Source organism: Mercurialis annua, linkage group LG1-X (assembly GCF_937616625.2).
Source record: "Mercurialis annua linkage group LG1-X, ddMerAnnu1.2, whole genome shotgun sequence".
Classification (NCBI taxonomy): Eukaryota; Viridiplantae; Streptophyta; class Magnoliopsida; order Malpighiales; family Euphorbiaceae; genus Mercurialis; species Mercurialis annua.
This window is the reverse complement of record NC_065570.1, coordinates 13,477,484-13,494,388: the sequence shown is the minus strand read 5'-3', so window position 1 is coordinate 13,494,388 and position 16,905 is coordinate 13,477,484. Positions and strand designations below refer to the sequence as shown.

The 16,905-nt window shown below is 35.5% G+C and overlaps 3 protein-coding genes across 6 annotated transcripts; all 3 read left to right on the top strand.

Annotated features, from left to right (window-relative positions):
* Positions 1 to 923: 923 nt before the first annotated feature.
* LOC126665666 (uncharacterized) lies at positions 924 to 7,838 on the top strand. Of its 3 annotated transcripts, XM_050358527.2 has the most exons (3): positions 924 to 1,057; positions 2,602 to 2,687; positions 3,309 to 7,838. In XM_050358527.2, exon 3 carries the CDS (start codon positions 4,248 to 4,250, stop codon positions 5,289 to 5,291), a length of 1,044 nt encoding a protein of 347 aa, XP_050214484.1. In that variant the 5' UTR covers positions 924 to 1,057; positions 2,602 to 2,687; positions 3,309 to 4,247; the 3' UTR covers positions 5,292 to 7,838. The 3 variants fall into 3 exon arrangements, with proteins under 3 accessions (XP_050214484.1, XP_050214487.1, XP_050214491.2); XM_050358530.2 differs by lacking the exon at positions 924 to 1,057 and having other exon boundaries at positions 2,499 to 2,687; positions 3,322 to 7,838; XM_050358534.2 differs by lacking the exon at positions 924 to 1,057 and having other exon boundaries at positions 2,499 to 2,687.
* Positions 7,839 to 8,660: 822 nt separating this feature from the next.
* LOC130014544 (uncharacterized) lies at positions 8,661 to 14,645 on the top strand. Of its 2 annotated transcripts, XM_056106123.1 has the most exons (3): positions 8,661 to 8,794; positions 10,338 to 10,423; positions 11,046 to 14,645. In XM_056106123.1, exon 3 carries the CDS (start codon positions 11,985 to 11,987, stop codon positions 13,026 to 13,028), a length of 1,044 nt encoding a protein of 347 aa, XP_055962098.1. In that variant the 5' UTR covers positions 8,661 to 8,794; positions 10,338 to 10,423; positions 11,046 to 11,984; the 3' UTR covers positions 13,029 to 14,645. The 2 variants fall into 2 exon arrangements, with proteins under 2 accessions (XP_055962098.1, XP_055962099.1); XM_056106124.1 differs by lacking the exon at positions 8,661 to 8,794 and having other exon boundaries at positions 9,172 to 10,423.
* Positions 14,646 to 14,911: 266 nt separating this feature from the next.
* LOC126665339 (uncharacterized) lies at positions 14,912 to 16,012 on the top strand. Its single transcript, XM_050358112.1, has 2 exons — positions 14,912 to 15,226; positions 15,353 to 16,012. Exons 1-2 carry the CDS (start codon positions 14,912 to 14,914, stop codon positions 16,010 to 16,012), a joined length of 975 nt encoding a protein of 324 aa, XP_050214069.1.
* Positions 16,013 to 16,905: the final 893 nt, after the last annotated feature.

Genomic DNA, 16,905 nt, shown 5'->3' with positions numbered 1-16,905 from the left:
TAAACTCAAGGGTAGTAGACTACAAGTGAGGCAAATACTTTAGATAAGTAATTCAAGTAATGAAAAAATTCAGAAATGTTGCTCATGGGAAGTGAGTGGAAGATCACCAAAGAACGACGATGTGAAACGTTTCATGAAAACAATGGATTCTAAAGGTAAAAGTGTACTATGCTCCAGAAGGTATAGTATAAGAAGTAAGACTTTAAGTCTTTATAAGGGGCAATAAGAATTTTTAAGAAGTGCAATACTTGATGGATAGAGTATTACTATAACTATGAAAATTCGAGGACGAATTTTAATAAGGGGGGAAGAATGTAATACCCCGTATTTTAAAAGTACCAATTATAGGTGCCACGAGGCGTAAGTATGAAAATATAAATCAAGAACGTCGAAATTAAGTTCAGGAAATAAGAAGCTAGACCGAAGCGGGTCTATTAAAAGTTATTGTAAAATAATAATTTAAGTGGATATTATTATTTTATAAATTGGGTTTCTAGCGGGACTAAGAAGAGATCAATAAAGTAAAATAAAATAAATGATAAATTCCGAGCTAATGAATTTTACGATAAAGTTCGTAAAATAAAATAAAGGAGCTAAGATTAAATTTATAAATTTGGACAAAAGTATTTTATTAAGCGGAATTTGAATATCGGAAAAGGAAAAAGGATATACATAAATAAATGGATCCGGATAAATAAATAATGTGATAAAGTCCATTATTTATTATTGATGAACTACCGTCGAGGTTTCATTTAATTACGAAAAAGATTTGAGATTAAATTGAAAAAATAAAAGTGAAGAGTTGATTTGGTTTAAGTGGGAAGTTTGAGGCACTTGTGTGTCCTTTTCCTCCACTAATTACCTAGTAAAATATCCACCACTCCTTATCATTAAGTCATTTGATGTCTTCATCTCATATAGCTTAAGATAGAAAAATCATAAACCTCCATTTTTCCCCTTAAGAACCGAACCCCTACCCCTTCCCCATACTCCATCAACTTTCAATCAAATTCATCAAGCTTGGAGGCAAATCATCACAAATTCAAGGGAGATAAAGGTAAGGCTATCTATTCATGGAATTATTGATTTTTTTTTGGTGATTTGATGATAGAAAGTGTTAGAGTTTTTGGTAGGTTTTAGTATTGTGATGTGTTGTTGATTTTGGTGAGTTTGAGGGTTGTGATTGTTGTAATTTGGAGCGTGTAAATGGAAGAATCTCGCTAGGCCTCGAGAGCACGTCGGAGTCGGACTCCGACGGCCGGAAACTGCTCCAGTGAGCAGCAATTGCTGCTCACCAAGAGCAGAAAAAAAAAAATTCTGCTCACAAGCAGAATTCTGCCAAGAGCAGAATTCAGCTCTGCTCTTGCGAGCAGAGCTGAGCAGCTCTTAGAGGGCTGCAATCGCAGCCCTCGGCCGTCGTAGGGAGCGTAATTTTGACACTAAGACAGCCCCTATTCGAATGGTAATTGGTTCGGATTAATAAGAGTTTGTTTAAAGGTTTCGCGACGAATAGTTACGACAATTTAAGTTGACGTTGAAGCGTTTTTAAGAGATAATTCTAAAAGCAAGAAAAATGTATAAAAGATACATATTTAAAGTTAAAATGAAGTTGGTTATATGATAATAAGAATGGTGTTTAAGTCTAGTGTTAGAATTTTAATATAAGTGAAAAATTATAAGTTAAAACAAGGATTAGTACGTAGCGAGGAGCTAACTTTGAGAGAGGATTGCGAGCTGACGAAATGTCGGAATGAGTCGGTTTTGGTGTCATTGTGTTCGTTACGGAACAAAGAACAAAAATGTGGGACAGCCGCTGCCACAACAGTGGCATGATAGCTGCAGATTTGACTGCAAACAGCAGCCCTTAGGGCTGTTTTGCTGTCAATAAATCAGCCCGGGGAGGCAACTTCGGAGCTAATTTCCGACACCTTCGAGTTTGATTTTGAGTCCGAGGTCTAAATGAAAGTTGTAAAGGACGTCATGGACTATAGGAATATTAAATTTGTTTTGGATTATAACCAGTTTACGTGCTCTGTTTCTTAGCCCGAAACAGCAGCCATGGTGGAATGTTTTGCGGCCAAATATGACAGTTTTAGGGAACCAACTTCGGGACAAATTTTCAACACCTTAGGACTATTATTTCAGTCTAGAACCTAGAGGAAAATTGTAGATGGGATTACGGACTATAAGAGTGTTAAGTTTGTTTGGTACTTGGGCTATTTTACGGGAACGTTTTAATAGTTCAAAGTCGACTAGTTAAGCTAGTTTTGGAAAAACTAGATTTGAGTTAACAAAATGTTAACTCGTTAATGATTTGATTATTAATTTGACATTTTGAGTTAAAGTTGATTATAAAATATGGAAAAGGGAATTATTAAATTAATTATCGATTATCTCGATAATTAATTTAATTTAGCAAAATTGGATAACTAATAAATAACATTTGGACTAATGTTATTTATTACACGAAGTTATATTTTTAAAAGATTGCCGATTAATTCCGAGGCAATAGAAATGAATTTATTCGCTAAGTATTATATAGCTAGAACGCCTTCGGATTAGAATCCATTTTAATCGAGTCTAGTTATCGTATTTGTGTAGACCCGGCGAGGCAACTACCGACGAGACCTGGAACTCGAGGAGCGTGACATAGCGTTATCCGGTTTGGAAACTAGGAATAGCAAGTGGTGAGTTTATATTAATACTGTCGATTTTTAATACTTGCATTATTTTACCAAATGCTTTATTTAAATTGTTTTATTGCATTTAAATGTTTTAAAACCCTTATATAGATCCGATGAAACGAGCTATCTATTGGGCAACAATAGAACTGTGTGTACACCAGTCATAATAAACTGAATATACATAAAATACAAACGAATATTCAGTAAGATATGAAGCCATAAAGAATATCCTTTAATATCGACTGATGCTAGTAACTCGGTTGAACTATCTCGGGACTGCATCAGAAAATGATTAATGCTAGTAACTCGGTTGAACTATCTCGGGACTGCATTAATCGAGATACAAGGTAACTCGGTTGAACTATCTCGGGACCTGTATCTCTCCCATTTAACTCGGTTGAACTATCTCGGGACTTGGGCCAATAACTAAGCTTTGAATTGTATCGGTATGATCGTAATCGGAAGAACATAATGAATAATAAATGTAATGAATAAGAAACATAATGAACTTAGGGTTTCATTCGGTTCCGTATTTGGATACATAAAAATATGTTTTGTTTTTATTAATTGTCTGCAGTATTATATGAACTCACTCAGCGTCGTCTGACCCCCCCCCCCCAACAGTGTTTTATTTCAGGTGATAGTATTTTGAAGGCAAGGACTTCCATTCTTGTTCCGGAAGTCTGCAATATTTTAAGTATATGTATTGAAGTATGCTTCAAATCCTAGCGCTGCAGTAGTCAGTAGATGTCAGTATAAAAATAATATTTTGTGTCAAACGATATTTTGCTATTAACTCTGAGATGATAAATGTATTTTCATAGTTTATATAAATCACGCTTTTTATTCGTGTTATTTCTTTACCAATTATCCATGAATGGAATTGATTATTATTTTATGAATTGGCATAAGTTGAAACAGGGCAATGCTAAATGCGAGATATCGCTTTATAAGACCCTGATTTCTAATATCGTTTCGCATCGGTTTTCAGAAAGTAATTTAGATATTTTGAAATCTATATAATTGTATTGTATAAAGAAATTTTCTGAAAACATTTTACATAATGATATATGTTTGAATTGCGAAAAATTTCTACTCATTTTTAGGCTTGCTACGGGTTTCGGAGCTACCACTCCCACTCCCTAGCGCCGGTCTCGACCCTCGATTTTGGGTCGTGACAAAGTTGGTATCAGAGCAGTTGGTCCAGGATACCACTGCTTTGTGTGTCCGTCTACCTAAGGACTACTGCAGCACATAAGATTCGAGTCATGTATTTGATCAGTTTTCATTTGATTTTAAAATTTTCAACTCTCCTCTCTAGGAAGCGAGGCTGTTTGTTCGTTCGATAGGATTGTTTGACGAGATACGCATGCGTAGATATTCTGCTTATGCATAGATATTCAACTTATGTTTAAATGTTCGTTGAGGCGCTTACATGTTGCTTTTGCGTGGAAATTTGATTATATGGATGTGCGCTCTTCGTGTTAGTATGGTATAGCCGTGTTGCGATTGTTTAGTTTATGATTCGGTAATAGATTGAACGATTTGTGTGTTATTAGAAGAATGGAAGATCAAAGGCAATTGGGTGTTCATGCTATGAGTGCACAAGGTGTAGAAGAGGCTTATGGTGGATCCTCTAATTTCATAAGGGAAAATGAACATGTACAGATGGAAGAAGTAGACCATGAACAAGTTGAAAATCAAGGTAATGCTGGAATGGAGGATGCATTAGAAATGCCGCAACAACTTGATGATCAAGAAGATAATATGAATCAAGATTTTGAAGAAGAGGCACCAGTATTAGAAGAACAACCACAACCCAACATCAGTATAAATCAATTGCTACCAGGAATTGCTGTTATGCAAAGTTCTGTATTAAGTATGAATCAGCTTATACAGCAACAAGGTCAACGTATTAGTGAGCTGGAGAATAGGTATGAGATGTTGGCATGTAGGCAGTTAACCATATTAGGATCTAGATTTCATAATGGTGCACCGGAAGTGTTAGAAAGATCCGGACAAGGTACCCATGAGTCACAGGTAAGGCCCATAAATCTACAAGAACCTATAAGAGTTAACCCAAACACGAATGTTGAACGTGTAAGAGGTGATCATATCTACCAAAATCTCAGGTTAAGATATTCAGACCTCATACCATCAGCTTGTCCAATGTGTCGAGAACAACTAGGTGTTTATCGTTATGAGATGGGCGCTTGTTTTCTATGTGGGCAATTTGGACATTTTGCAAGAGAATGCCCTATTTTAGGACAAGAGAGATTTCAGGCAGGAATGATGGATCCCTTTGATCAGCAAGCAAGACCAATGGTTGGGGAACCTTATGGAGATACTCGATGGAATGTCTATGAAGATAGACATCAAGTTCAAGATTATGGACGGAGAAGAAACAGGCGAATGGGGAATAGGCGTAGATTTAGAAACTCAAGAGTTGGTCCAAGTGAGCCCATTAACCTATGGGAACAAGCTACGACAAGTGGAACAACACAACATGCTCAAGATACTTCAAACCGTGATATCGTCAACCGAGGTATTATTACGTCACGAGCAAGTTATATATTTATGTTGCGCTTATTGATATACTGGCATTAAATGATAAACTGTTATGCGTTTAGTAAAGACAATTGTCTACCTACGAATATTTGGATTAGGTTTATCACCCACAGAGTTGAAAAGTCTAGTGAAGCTTGAAAATGTTTAAGAGAATTATAGAAAGGATTTGAACTTTTTGAAAATTTTGCTGAAAGTTTTGAACTCGCATGATTGTGGCCAGACATGTCATAAGCATACTACATTATGCATTCACTACTAGGAGTACACATATCATAAATGATAAATAAGAAAGAAAATTGAATACGATTAGAACATGCATCATGAACATTAGATGAATGCTTATAGATATGAAGCAACTCTTTGATGATGAGAGTTGTCATCATCCTGCCACAATTATGTACGTATTTTACAATATATTATATATTATTTTACAAAGAATTGTTTCAAATGTGAGCTCACATATGTATTTACAAGTATATTTATAAACATATACGGTATGACAAAACAAAAGATTTTCAAATAGTTTGAAAGGTTTTGAATAAGCATAGCTAGACAGAACCCTGTGGATAATAGGAAGTAGTGCCGAAACAGAACAACTGTTAAGTTCGCGACGACGGAGAACAAGTTGTGAATGCGAAAAGTTAGGATTATTACCTCGCAGTTAGGATTTAAATAGACGTAATCTTGGCTTTCCAACGACAATGTCGATAGATGACGGCGAGACATTACACGACGATAGTAGTGTGTGAAGAAGCGAATTCTGAGGAACCGTGTAACAATGACTTCAATTATCAGTATCGATCCTTATCGTTTAACAAAAGAATAAGCAAGATGATAGTGAGAGTTAGTAAACAACTTATAGACCAAGAACTGATACTACGAAAACAAACTTTATAAGTTGACGGAATGAATTCTAAATAGTACCGGAAAACCTTCAAGTTTGAAAAGATTAGGATATCTTTTGACTAAATCGTTGGATCAAATTGGTATTGGAGTACGATATTACCACAACGATTATTAAGGAATTAACCGTTGTGATCGTCATATGGAGAACTAGACGACAGTTTTTCATAAAAATGTTGGTAAGGGAGTCATACAACCAGAAATGGCCATTCTAATTGTTAAGCCACAAAGATTGGAGGAATGGAATATAAGTATTTAAGGAGTAGCTATCGTATGTCAAACCACAATCCTATGACTTGAGGATTTGGGGTAATCACAAGTGGGAAACATAGTACAATGGTGGTGAGATGGTAGCAATAAGTCTTAAGTAAAAACACAGATAATGGTCATTAAAGGATAAGATACATGACATGGCAAGAATCATGTCAGTAGTGAACGCGTTCCACAAACATAGATACTAATACGTAGGACAGTGAGATAAGTTGCGGAAGGTATAAGAAGGATGATAAATAAAACTAAGGACTACAAGATGTTGTAGCAAGTTACGACAAGGACAAGTCGTAAACAAAAGTATTCACAAGAAGTTGGTTTTACAAGGAAACTACAAGAAGAAAACTGAGAATTATTATAGAAAACTAAAGACGTTAGTTCCATAATTCAGAGTATTACTTATCTACGAGATAAAAGGCCAACGCAAAATGAAATTTTATCAGAAATAAGGTAAGGTGTTCATCAATGATGATGATGATTAAAAAAAAGATATTCAAGTTTAATTAGTTAAACTTGATACATATGAAGGACATTATAAAAGAACAGGAGCAAGATTGTTTTAGAACTGCAACGTAGTTGTTTTAATGAACGGCGTAGAAGTATAAAAGTTTAAAGAAGAAGATCAACGTAAAGAAAAGTGTCATTAGACGAACAATGTCTAATGAAAACTATAAGTCACTAAGACAAAGAGTTATTGAAAGGATATGAGAAAAATAACGATGCACTGAGAGACGGATCAAAGCGGTGTAAAGAATAATTGTAGCTACATACAAGGATGGGCTACTAAATTAATCGACAATTTGGAAAATTAGGAATACAACCTTAAGTAAAGGAAAAGTAATACTAGTCTGATATAGATCAATAGAGTCAAAGAATCGAGAAATGAGATACGTTGTAAAAGATGGATGTGAGACATATCAAGTAATGCCAAGAGTGCATTCAACTTCATGAGATTCAATACCAGGAAACCATGAAGTATAAAAAGGAAACATTAAGTTAAACTTCACACGTATGGAAACCGTGTGCAGATAGCACAGAAAAGACAAACAATATAAGAAGATTTTCATGGTCTAAGCAAGACCACTTCGATAAAGACGTAGACATATATATGGACAATTTGAACGAGGTTTGGTACATATGCCATAGAGCAGTTCTAAGAGAGACTCGACTCATGATACAAGATCATGAAATTGACAAGTTAACGCAGCAAAGCTAACAATCAACAACAAGGACATAGTATCTTTTCACTCTACGAGCAACTAGAGTGAAGTTAAGCATCATAAGAAGGAAAGTAATGATAAAACGATGGACATAAACTCAAGGGTAGTAGACTACAAGTGAGGCAAATACTTTAGATAAGTAATTCAAGTAATGAAAAAATTCAGAAATGTTGCTCATGGGAAGTGAGTGGAAGATCACCAAAGAACGACAATGTGAAACGTTTCATGAAAACAATGGATTCTAAAGGTAAAAGTGTACTATGCTCCAGAAGGTATAGTATAAGAAGTAAGACTTTAAGTCTTTATAAGGGGCAATAAGAATTTTTAAGAAGTGCAATACTTGATGGATAGAGTATTACTATAACTATGAAAATTCGAGGACGAATTTTAATAAGGGGGGAAGAATGTAATACCCCGTATTTTAAAAGTACCAATTATAGGTGCCACGAGGCGTAAGTATGAAAATATAAATCAAGAACGTCGAAATTAAGTTCAGGAAATAAGAAGCTAGACCGAAGCGGGTCTATTAAAAGTTATTGTAAAATAATAATTTAAGTGGATATTATTATTTTATAAATTGGGTTTCTAGCGGGACTAAGAAGAGATCAATAAAGTAAAATAAAATAAATGATAAATTCCGAGCTAATGAATTTTACGATAAAGTTCGTAAAATAAAATAAAGGAGCTAAGATTAAATTTATAAATTTGGACAAAAGTATTTTATTAAGCGGAATTTGAATATCGGAAAAGGAAAAAGGATATACATAAATAAATGGATCCGGATAAATAAATAATGTGATAAAGTCCATTATTTATTATTGATGAACTACCGTCGAGGTTTCATTTAATTACGAAAAAGATTTGAGATTAAATTGAAAAAATAAAAGTGAAGAGTTGATTTGGTTTAAGTGGGAAGTTTGAGGCACTTGTGTGTCCTTTTCCTCCACTAATTACCTAGTAAAATATCCACCACTCCTTATCATTAAGTCATTTGATGTCTTCATCTCATATAGCTTAAGATAGAAAAATCATAAACCTCCATTTTTCCCCTTAAGAACCGAACCCCTACCCCTTCCCCATACTCCATCAACTTTCAATCAAATTCATCAAGCTTGGAGGCAAATCATCACAAATTCAAGGGAGATAAAGGTAAGGCTATCTATTCATGGAATTATTGATTTTTTTTTGGTGATTTGATGATAGAAAGTGTTAGGGTTTTTGGTAGGTTTTAGTATTGTGATGTGTTGTTGATTTTGGTGAGTTTGAGGGTTGTGATTGTTGTAATTTGGAGCGTGTAAATGGAAGAATCTCGCTAGGCCTCGAGAGCACGTCGGAGTCGGACTCCGACGGCCGGAAACTGCTCCAGTGAGCAGCAATTGCTGCTCACCAAGAGCAGAAAAAAAAAATTCTGCTCACAAGCAGAATTCTGCCAAGAGCAGAATTCAGCTCTGCTCTTGCGAGCAGAGCTGAGCAGCTCTTAGAGGGCTGCAATCGCAGCCCTCGGCCGTCGTAGGGAGTGTAATTTTGACACTAAGACAGCCCCTATTCGAATGGTAATTGGTTCGGATTAATAAGAGTTTGTTTAAAGGTTTCGCGACGAATAGTTACGACAATTTAAGTTGACGTTGAAGCGTTTTTAAGAGATAATTCTAAAAGCAAGAAAAATGTATAAAAGATACATATTTAAAGTTAAAATGAAGTTGGTTATATGATAATAAGAATGGTGTTTAAGTCTAGTGTTAGAATTTTAATATAAGTGAAAAATTATAAGTTAAAACAAGGATTAGTACGTAGCGAGGAGCTAACTTTGAGAGAGGATTGCGAGCTGACGAAATGTCGGAATGAGTCGGTTTTGGTGTCATTGTGTTCGTTACGGAACAAAGAACAAAAATGTGGGACAGCCGCTGCCACAACAGTGGCATGATAGCTGCAGATTTGACTGCAAACAGCAGCCCTTAGGGCTGTTTTGCTGTCAATAAATCAGCCCGGGGAGGCAACTTCGGAGCTAATTTCCGACACCTTCGAGTTTGATTTTGAGTCCGAGGTCTAAATGAAAGTTGTAAAGGACGTCATGGACTATAGGAATATTAAATTTGTTTTGGATTATAACCAGTTTACGTGCTCTGTTTCTTAGCCCGAAACAGCAGCCATGGTGGAATGTTTTGCGGCCAAATATGACAGTTTTAGGGAACCAACTTCGGGACAAATTTTCAACACCTTAGGACTATTATTTCAGTCTAGAACCTAAAGGAAAATTGTAGATGGGATTACGGACTATAAGAGTGTTAAGTTTGTTTGGTACTTGGGCTATTTTACGGGAACGTTTTAATAGTTCAAAGTCGACTAGTTAAGCTAGTTTTGGAAAAACTAGATTTGAGTTAACAAAATGTTAACTCGTTAATGATTTGATTATTAATTTGACATTTTGAGTTAAAGTTGATTATAAAATATGGAAAAGGGAATTATTAAATTAATTATCGATTATCTCGATAATTAATTTAATTTAGCAAAATTGGATAACTAATAAATAACATTTGGACTAATGTTATTTATTACACGAAGTTATATTTTTAAAAGATTGTCGATTAATTCCGAGGCAATAGAAATGAATTTATTCGCTAAGTATTATATAGCTAGAACGCCTTCGGATTAGAATCCATTTTAATCGAGTCTAGTTATCGTATTTGTGTAGACCCGGCGAGGCAACTACCGACGAGACCTGGAACTCGAGGAGCGTGACATAGCGTTATCCGGTTTGGAAACTAGGAATAGCAAGTGGTGAGTTTATATTAATACTGTCGATTTTTAATACTTGCATTATTTTACCAAATGCTTTATTTAAATTGTTTTATTGCATTTAAATGTTTTAAAACCCTTATATAGATCCGATGAAACGAGCTATCTATTGGGCAACAATAGAACTGTGTGTACACCAGTCATAATAAACTGAATATACATAAAATACAAACGAATATTCAGTAAGATATGAAGCCATAAAGAATATCCTTTAATATCGACTGATGCTAGTAACTCGGTTGAACTATCTCGGGACTGCTTCAGAAAATGATTAATGCTAGTAACTCGGTTGAACTATCTCGGGACTGCATTAATCGAGATACAAGGTAACTCGGTTGAACTATCTCGGGACCTGTATCTCTCCCATTTAACTCGGTTGAACTATCTCGGGACTTGGGCCAATAACTAAGCTTTGAATTGTATCGGTATGATCGTAATCGGAAGAACATAATGAATAATAAATGTAATGAATAAGAAACATAATGAACTTAGGGTTTCATTCGGTTCCGTATTTGGATACATAAAAATATGTTTTGTTTTTATTAATTGTCTGCAGTATTATATGAACTCACTCAGCGTCGTCTGACCCCCCCCCCCCCAACAGTGTTTTATTTCAGGTGATAGTATTTTGAAGGCAAGGACTTCCATTCTTGTTCCGGAAGTCTGCAATATTTTAAGTATATGTATTGAAGTATGCTTCAAATCCTAGCGCTGCAGTAGTCAGTAGATGTCAGTATAAAAATAATATTTTGTGTCAAACGATATTTTGCTATTAACTCTGAGATGATAAATGTATTTTCATAGTTTATATAAATCACGCTTTTTATTCGTGTTATTTCTTTACCAATTATCCATGAATGGAATTGATTATTATTTTATGAATTGGCATAAGTTGAAACAGGGCAATGCTAAATGCGAGATATCGCTTTATAAGACCCTGATTTCTAATATCGTTTCGCATCGGTTTTCAGAAAGTAATTTAGATATTTTGAAATCTATATAATTGTATTGTATAAAGAAATTTTCTGAAAACATTTTACATAATGATATATGTTTGAATTGCGAAAAATTTCTACTCATTTTTAGGCTTGCTACGGGTTTCGGAGCTACCACTCCCACTCCCTAGCGCCGGTCTCGACCCTCGATTTTGGGTCGTGACAAAGTTGGTATCAGAGCAGTTGGTCCAGGATACCACTGCTTTGTGTGTCCGTCTACCTAAGGACTACTGCAGCACATAAGATTCGAGTCATGTATTTGATCAGTTTTCATTTGATTTTAAAATTTTCAACTCTCCTCTCTAGGAAGCGAGGCTGTTTGTTCGTTCGATAGGATTGTTTGACGAGATACGCATGCGTAGATATTCTGCTTATGCATAGATATTCAACTTATGTTTAAATGTTCGTTGAGGCGCTTACATGTTGCTTTTGCGTGGAAATTTGATTATATGGATGTGCGCTCTTCGTGTTAGTATGGTATAGCCGTGTTGCGATTGTTTAGTTTATGATTCGGTAATAGATTGAACGATTTGTGTGTTATTAGAAGAATGGAAGATCAAAGGCAATTGGGTGTTCATGCTATGAGTGCACAAGGTGTAGAAGAGGCTTATGGTGGATCCTCTAATTTCATAAGGGAAAATGAACATGTACAGATGGAAGAAGTAGACCATGAACAAGTTGAAAATCAAGGTAATGCTGGAATGGAGGATGCATTAGAAATGCCGCAACAACTTGATGATCAAGAAGATAATATGAATCAAGATTTTGAAGAAGAGGCACCAGTATTAGAAGAACAACCACAACCCAACATCAGTATAAATCAATTGCTACCAGGAATTGCTGTTATGCAAAGTTCTGTATTAAGTATGAATCAGCTTATACAGCAACAAGGTCAACGTATTAGTGAGCTGGAGAATAGGTATGAGATGTTGGCATGTAGGCAGTTAACCATATTAGGATCTAGATTTCATAATGGTGCACCGGAAGTGTTAGAAAGATCCGGACAAGGTACCCATGAGTCACAGGTAAGGCCCATAAATCTACAAGAACCTATAAGAGTTAACCCAAACACGAATGTTGAACGTGTAAGAGGTGATCATATCTACCAAAATCTCAGGTTAAGATATTCAGACCTCATACCATCAGCTTGTCCAATGTGTCGAGAACAACTAGGTGTTTATCGTTATGAGATGGGCGCTTGTTTTCTATGTGGGCAATTTGGACATTTTGCAAGAGAATGCCCTATTTTAGGACAAGAGAGATTTCAGGCAGGAATGATGGATCCCTTTGATCAGCAAGCAAGACCAATGGTTGGGGAACCTTATGGAGATACTCGATGGAATGTCTATGAAGATAGACATCAAGTTCAAGATTATGGACGGAGAAGAAACAGGCGAATGGGGAATAGGCGTAGATTTAGAAACTCAAGAGTTGGTCCAAGTGAGCCCATTAACCTATGGGAACAAGCTACGACAAGTGGAACAACACAACATGCTCAAGATACTTCAAACCGTGATATCGTCAACCGAGGTATTATTACGTCACGAGCAAGTTATATATTTATGTTGCGCTTATTGATATACTGGCATTAAATGATAAACTGTTATGCGTTTAGTAAAGACAATTGTCTACCTACGAATATTTGGATTAGGTTTATCACCCACAGAGTTGAAAAGTCTAGTGAAGCTTGAAAATGTTTAAGAGAATTATAGAAAGGATTTGAACTTTTTGAAAATTTTGCTGAAAGTTTTGAACTCGCATGATTGTGGCCAGACATGTCATAAGCATACTACATTATGCATTCACTACTAGGAGTACACATATCATAAATGATGAAGTGCAAGCTTCTCCAAATCACTCGCTGTTTTGATCCTTAGATTCCACAAAAAGTTGGTAAAATAAACACAGTCCCGCTTTCTGCTCTAAGTTCAACAATGGTACTCTGCCATTTAAGTTGTCATTTGACCTAAAACAAGACTAGCAAGATGGCGAAGAGAGCGAGAATTTGAAGCAGATGGTTTTGCATTATCTCTGATTATGAAAATACCTGGTAAAACAATAATTGAAATTATTCATGGTTTGAGAAAAAACAAAGTACCCTCCACGTCTTCAGTTCAAAAATGAGATTGGAGAAGCAGAGAACCAAAAGATTTTCTACCGGTTGTCCCCAGATAAATGGTCAATCCTGAAAATTGGATATCTTTCCACGGTTCATATTCTCAAAAGAAAAAAAACAAAGTGACGAGCTAGGCACTGCATTAACAAAATTATTCGGAGGAATTGACAAATAAAAAAGGCAATTGGAAACTCTCCCACCTGCACACGCAACTTGTCATTCTCATTTAATAAGTTGATTGAGAATCAAAAACTAAACAATGACCGAAGAGGAAGATGTACTTAATTCCAAGTTTCCTGAATTTCCAAAAACTCCAAGCTACCCATGTCATCAACAAAGTTAAGATACGTCAAACAAATGTGACGCATTTGTTCTCAATAGCCAACTTTTCTTCACAGTTCTCAATAGCCAAACTCATCTCTTATTTGCAAGTCAATGTCTTCCTAACCATGATTCTAAGTTCAACATCGGTCATCTTACTCCAAGCATAACCAAACACCACTAAGTGCTGAAACCAAACACACAGAATTAATGATATAACATGAAACATAACATCAGTATGAAGCTGCTTAAATTATAGAAAAAATTGAAGTTTAAACTTTCAAATTTTTATACTCCAACTATCAACAGTGATGTCAGTTGATTCATCTTCATTAAAATCAAAACCAATTTCTTCTTTTATCTCGTCTGAAGATGTTACAGAAGATAACAAAATCTCCAAAAGGAGTGTCCTCTTTTTCTGGATTCACCAGGGTGGCCACTGCACCTGTATTGAAATCACTATATAACCAACTGGACATTTTTTCTCTGTGGTACTACTCTGCGAAACCGGTCTACGTTTGAGTTGATGAGGGTTAATAAGCCAGGTCATCTTCATCTATTCTGTTACTTCTTCTAGAAGTAATGCAGTTTACAACTTCTGCATTTTTGGTCATTGGATTCCTTTACTCTGAGCCTCTCATTGGTGGTTTCTCTTTCACCTGGATTGCTGATCTGGAAGAGCTGAGCTCCTTGCTGTGCACATGTGAAGATTGCTGCTGAATGCATCTGGACTGATCTTAGTTGTTAGATTCATTTTAGTAGCTTAAGCTTGTATCACACACTGAATGTGTGTTTTCTGTTTCTGTTATTCTCCTTTGCCACATCAACAATAGTTAGTTATGCTGATGTAGTATAAAAGGAAGCCTTGTATTCTTTTATTGGTTAATGAGAAAAAAAATTCATTTTCCTATTATGGTATCAGAGCAATTCGCTCTCTAATTTTCTCATTCATTTTCTTGGTTGCCAAACAGAAAAACGGTTATTTTTCTGATCATCTTCTTTCTCTTGTTTTTGAAACTCAAAGCTTAAAGTCTAACAATGGCAGATAACTACAGACCTGAAGATATACCTTCAAGTCCTTATTACCTTCACCCAAGTGAAAATCCTTCACTTCTTCTGGTTACAAATGTTCTCACTGGTCCTAATTACCATTCGTGGTGTAGAGCTATGAGAAAAGCTCTCATATCGAAGAACAAGCTTAGGTTCATCGATGGAACAATTGAGATTCCTGACAGAGATCATGCTTCATTTTATGCCTGGGATAGATGCAATAATATGGTGTGTTCTTGGCTGACAAGAGCTGTAAGTGATTCAATCTCAGATAGTTTATCTTGCATAGACAATGCCATTGATGTTTGAGAAGATTTAAGGGAGAGACTTTCTCAAATTGATTCAATTAGAATCTCTGATTTGCAAGAAGAAATTTTTTCTTTCAAACAAAATAATTTGTCAGTAACAGATTATTTTACTCATCTCAAGATGTTATGGGATGAGTTTGCAAGTCTAAGGCCTGTGCCTAGGTTCTATTGTGTTCCTGCTTGTTCCTGTAGTTTGTTGAAAACTATAAAGGATTATTCTACAAATGATATAGCAATCAGCTTTGTAAAAGGATTAAATGATAACTATGGAGTTATCAAGAGCCAGATTATGATGATGGAACCTCTTCCTCCCATAAATAAAGCCTTTTTTATGATAATCCAACATGAGAGAAAATTTGGATTAATCAATTCAAGTAATGATGCTATTGCTTTTATGGACAAAGGAAACTCTACTGATAATCATGATGATTGTGGTAGTTCTAAGCAAGGAGAGTCATATGTGAATTACAGAGGGAATTTTCATAGTTCTGGAGGTCATGGCAACTCTGGAAACTATGGAAAACAGAGGAAATTCAACTATAGTCAAAGCAAGAAGCCAATTTGTTCTTATTGTGGCATGGAGGGTCACACTGAAGACATTTGTTATAAAAAGCATGGATATCCTCCAAACTACTTCAAAAACAAGAGAAACAACATTCCTCAAGCTAATCAAGTTGAGTTTGATAATCAGTATGAACACTCTAGTGCAGACTCTTATGATAGGGAGATCCCTTTTAAGAGTGAACAATCTGATGCTCAGTTTCCTTTCACAAAGGATTAGTATACAAAACTCTTGGCTTTGATTCAACAGAATGGTGGCAGTTCTCATGTCAACACAATTTCATCTCATTTTAAGCCTGACAGCAATCCAGGTACTGAAACACATTTTTGCTTTATAACAGAAAAGTCTAAATGCTGTGATTGGATAATTGATACTGGTGCCACAGATCATATTACTTGTAATATGGAATTATTCAAATGGTCAAAAGTTGTAAAAGGTATGGTTGTTAAACTACCTAATGGACATCAGGTCCCTGTTGACAGAATTGGTGACATTCAACTTAGTCCCTATCTCATGTTAACTAATGTACTATATGTACCTGCTTTCAGTTTTAACTTGATATCCACAAGTAAACTGACAAGCTCATCCTCTTTGTGCTTAATCTTCTATCAAAATGATTGCATAATTCATGACATGTTCAAGATGATGATTATTGGATCAGCTAAAAAGGTCAATGGACTTTATGAATTACAACTGAAGACAGCATCTCACTGTAATTCTGTTACTACTCAACCATTTTCAAATGCAGACTTATGGGATTTCAGACTTGGACATCCATCAGCACAGAGGATAAATAAGATTCATGAATTAGATCCTAGAATAACTTGTTCTAAGAGTTCAGTTTGTGATTTTTGTCATATGGCAAAACAGAAAAAGTTACCATTTCCTGTTAGTGAATCTAAAACAGAAGCTATTTTTGAGATCGTTCATATGGATATTTGGGTGTTCTTAATGCAACATAAGTCTCAAACAAGACAGTATGTGCAGCATTTCTTCTCTTATGTTGCAACACAGTTTTCTAAGAAAATCAAACTTCTTAGAACTGATAATGGAGCAGAGTTTAATATGGTTGATTTCTTTGCTGAGAAAGGAGTAATTCATCAAACTTCATG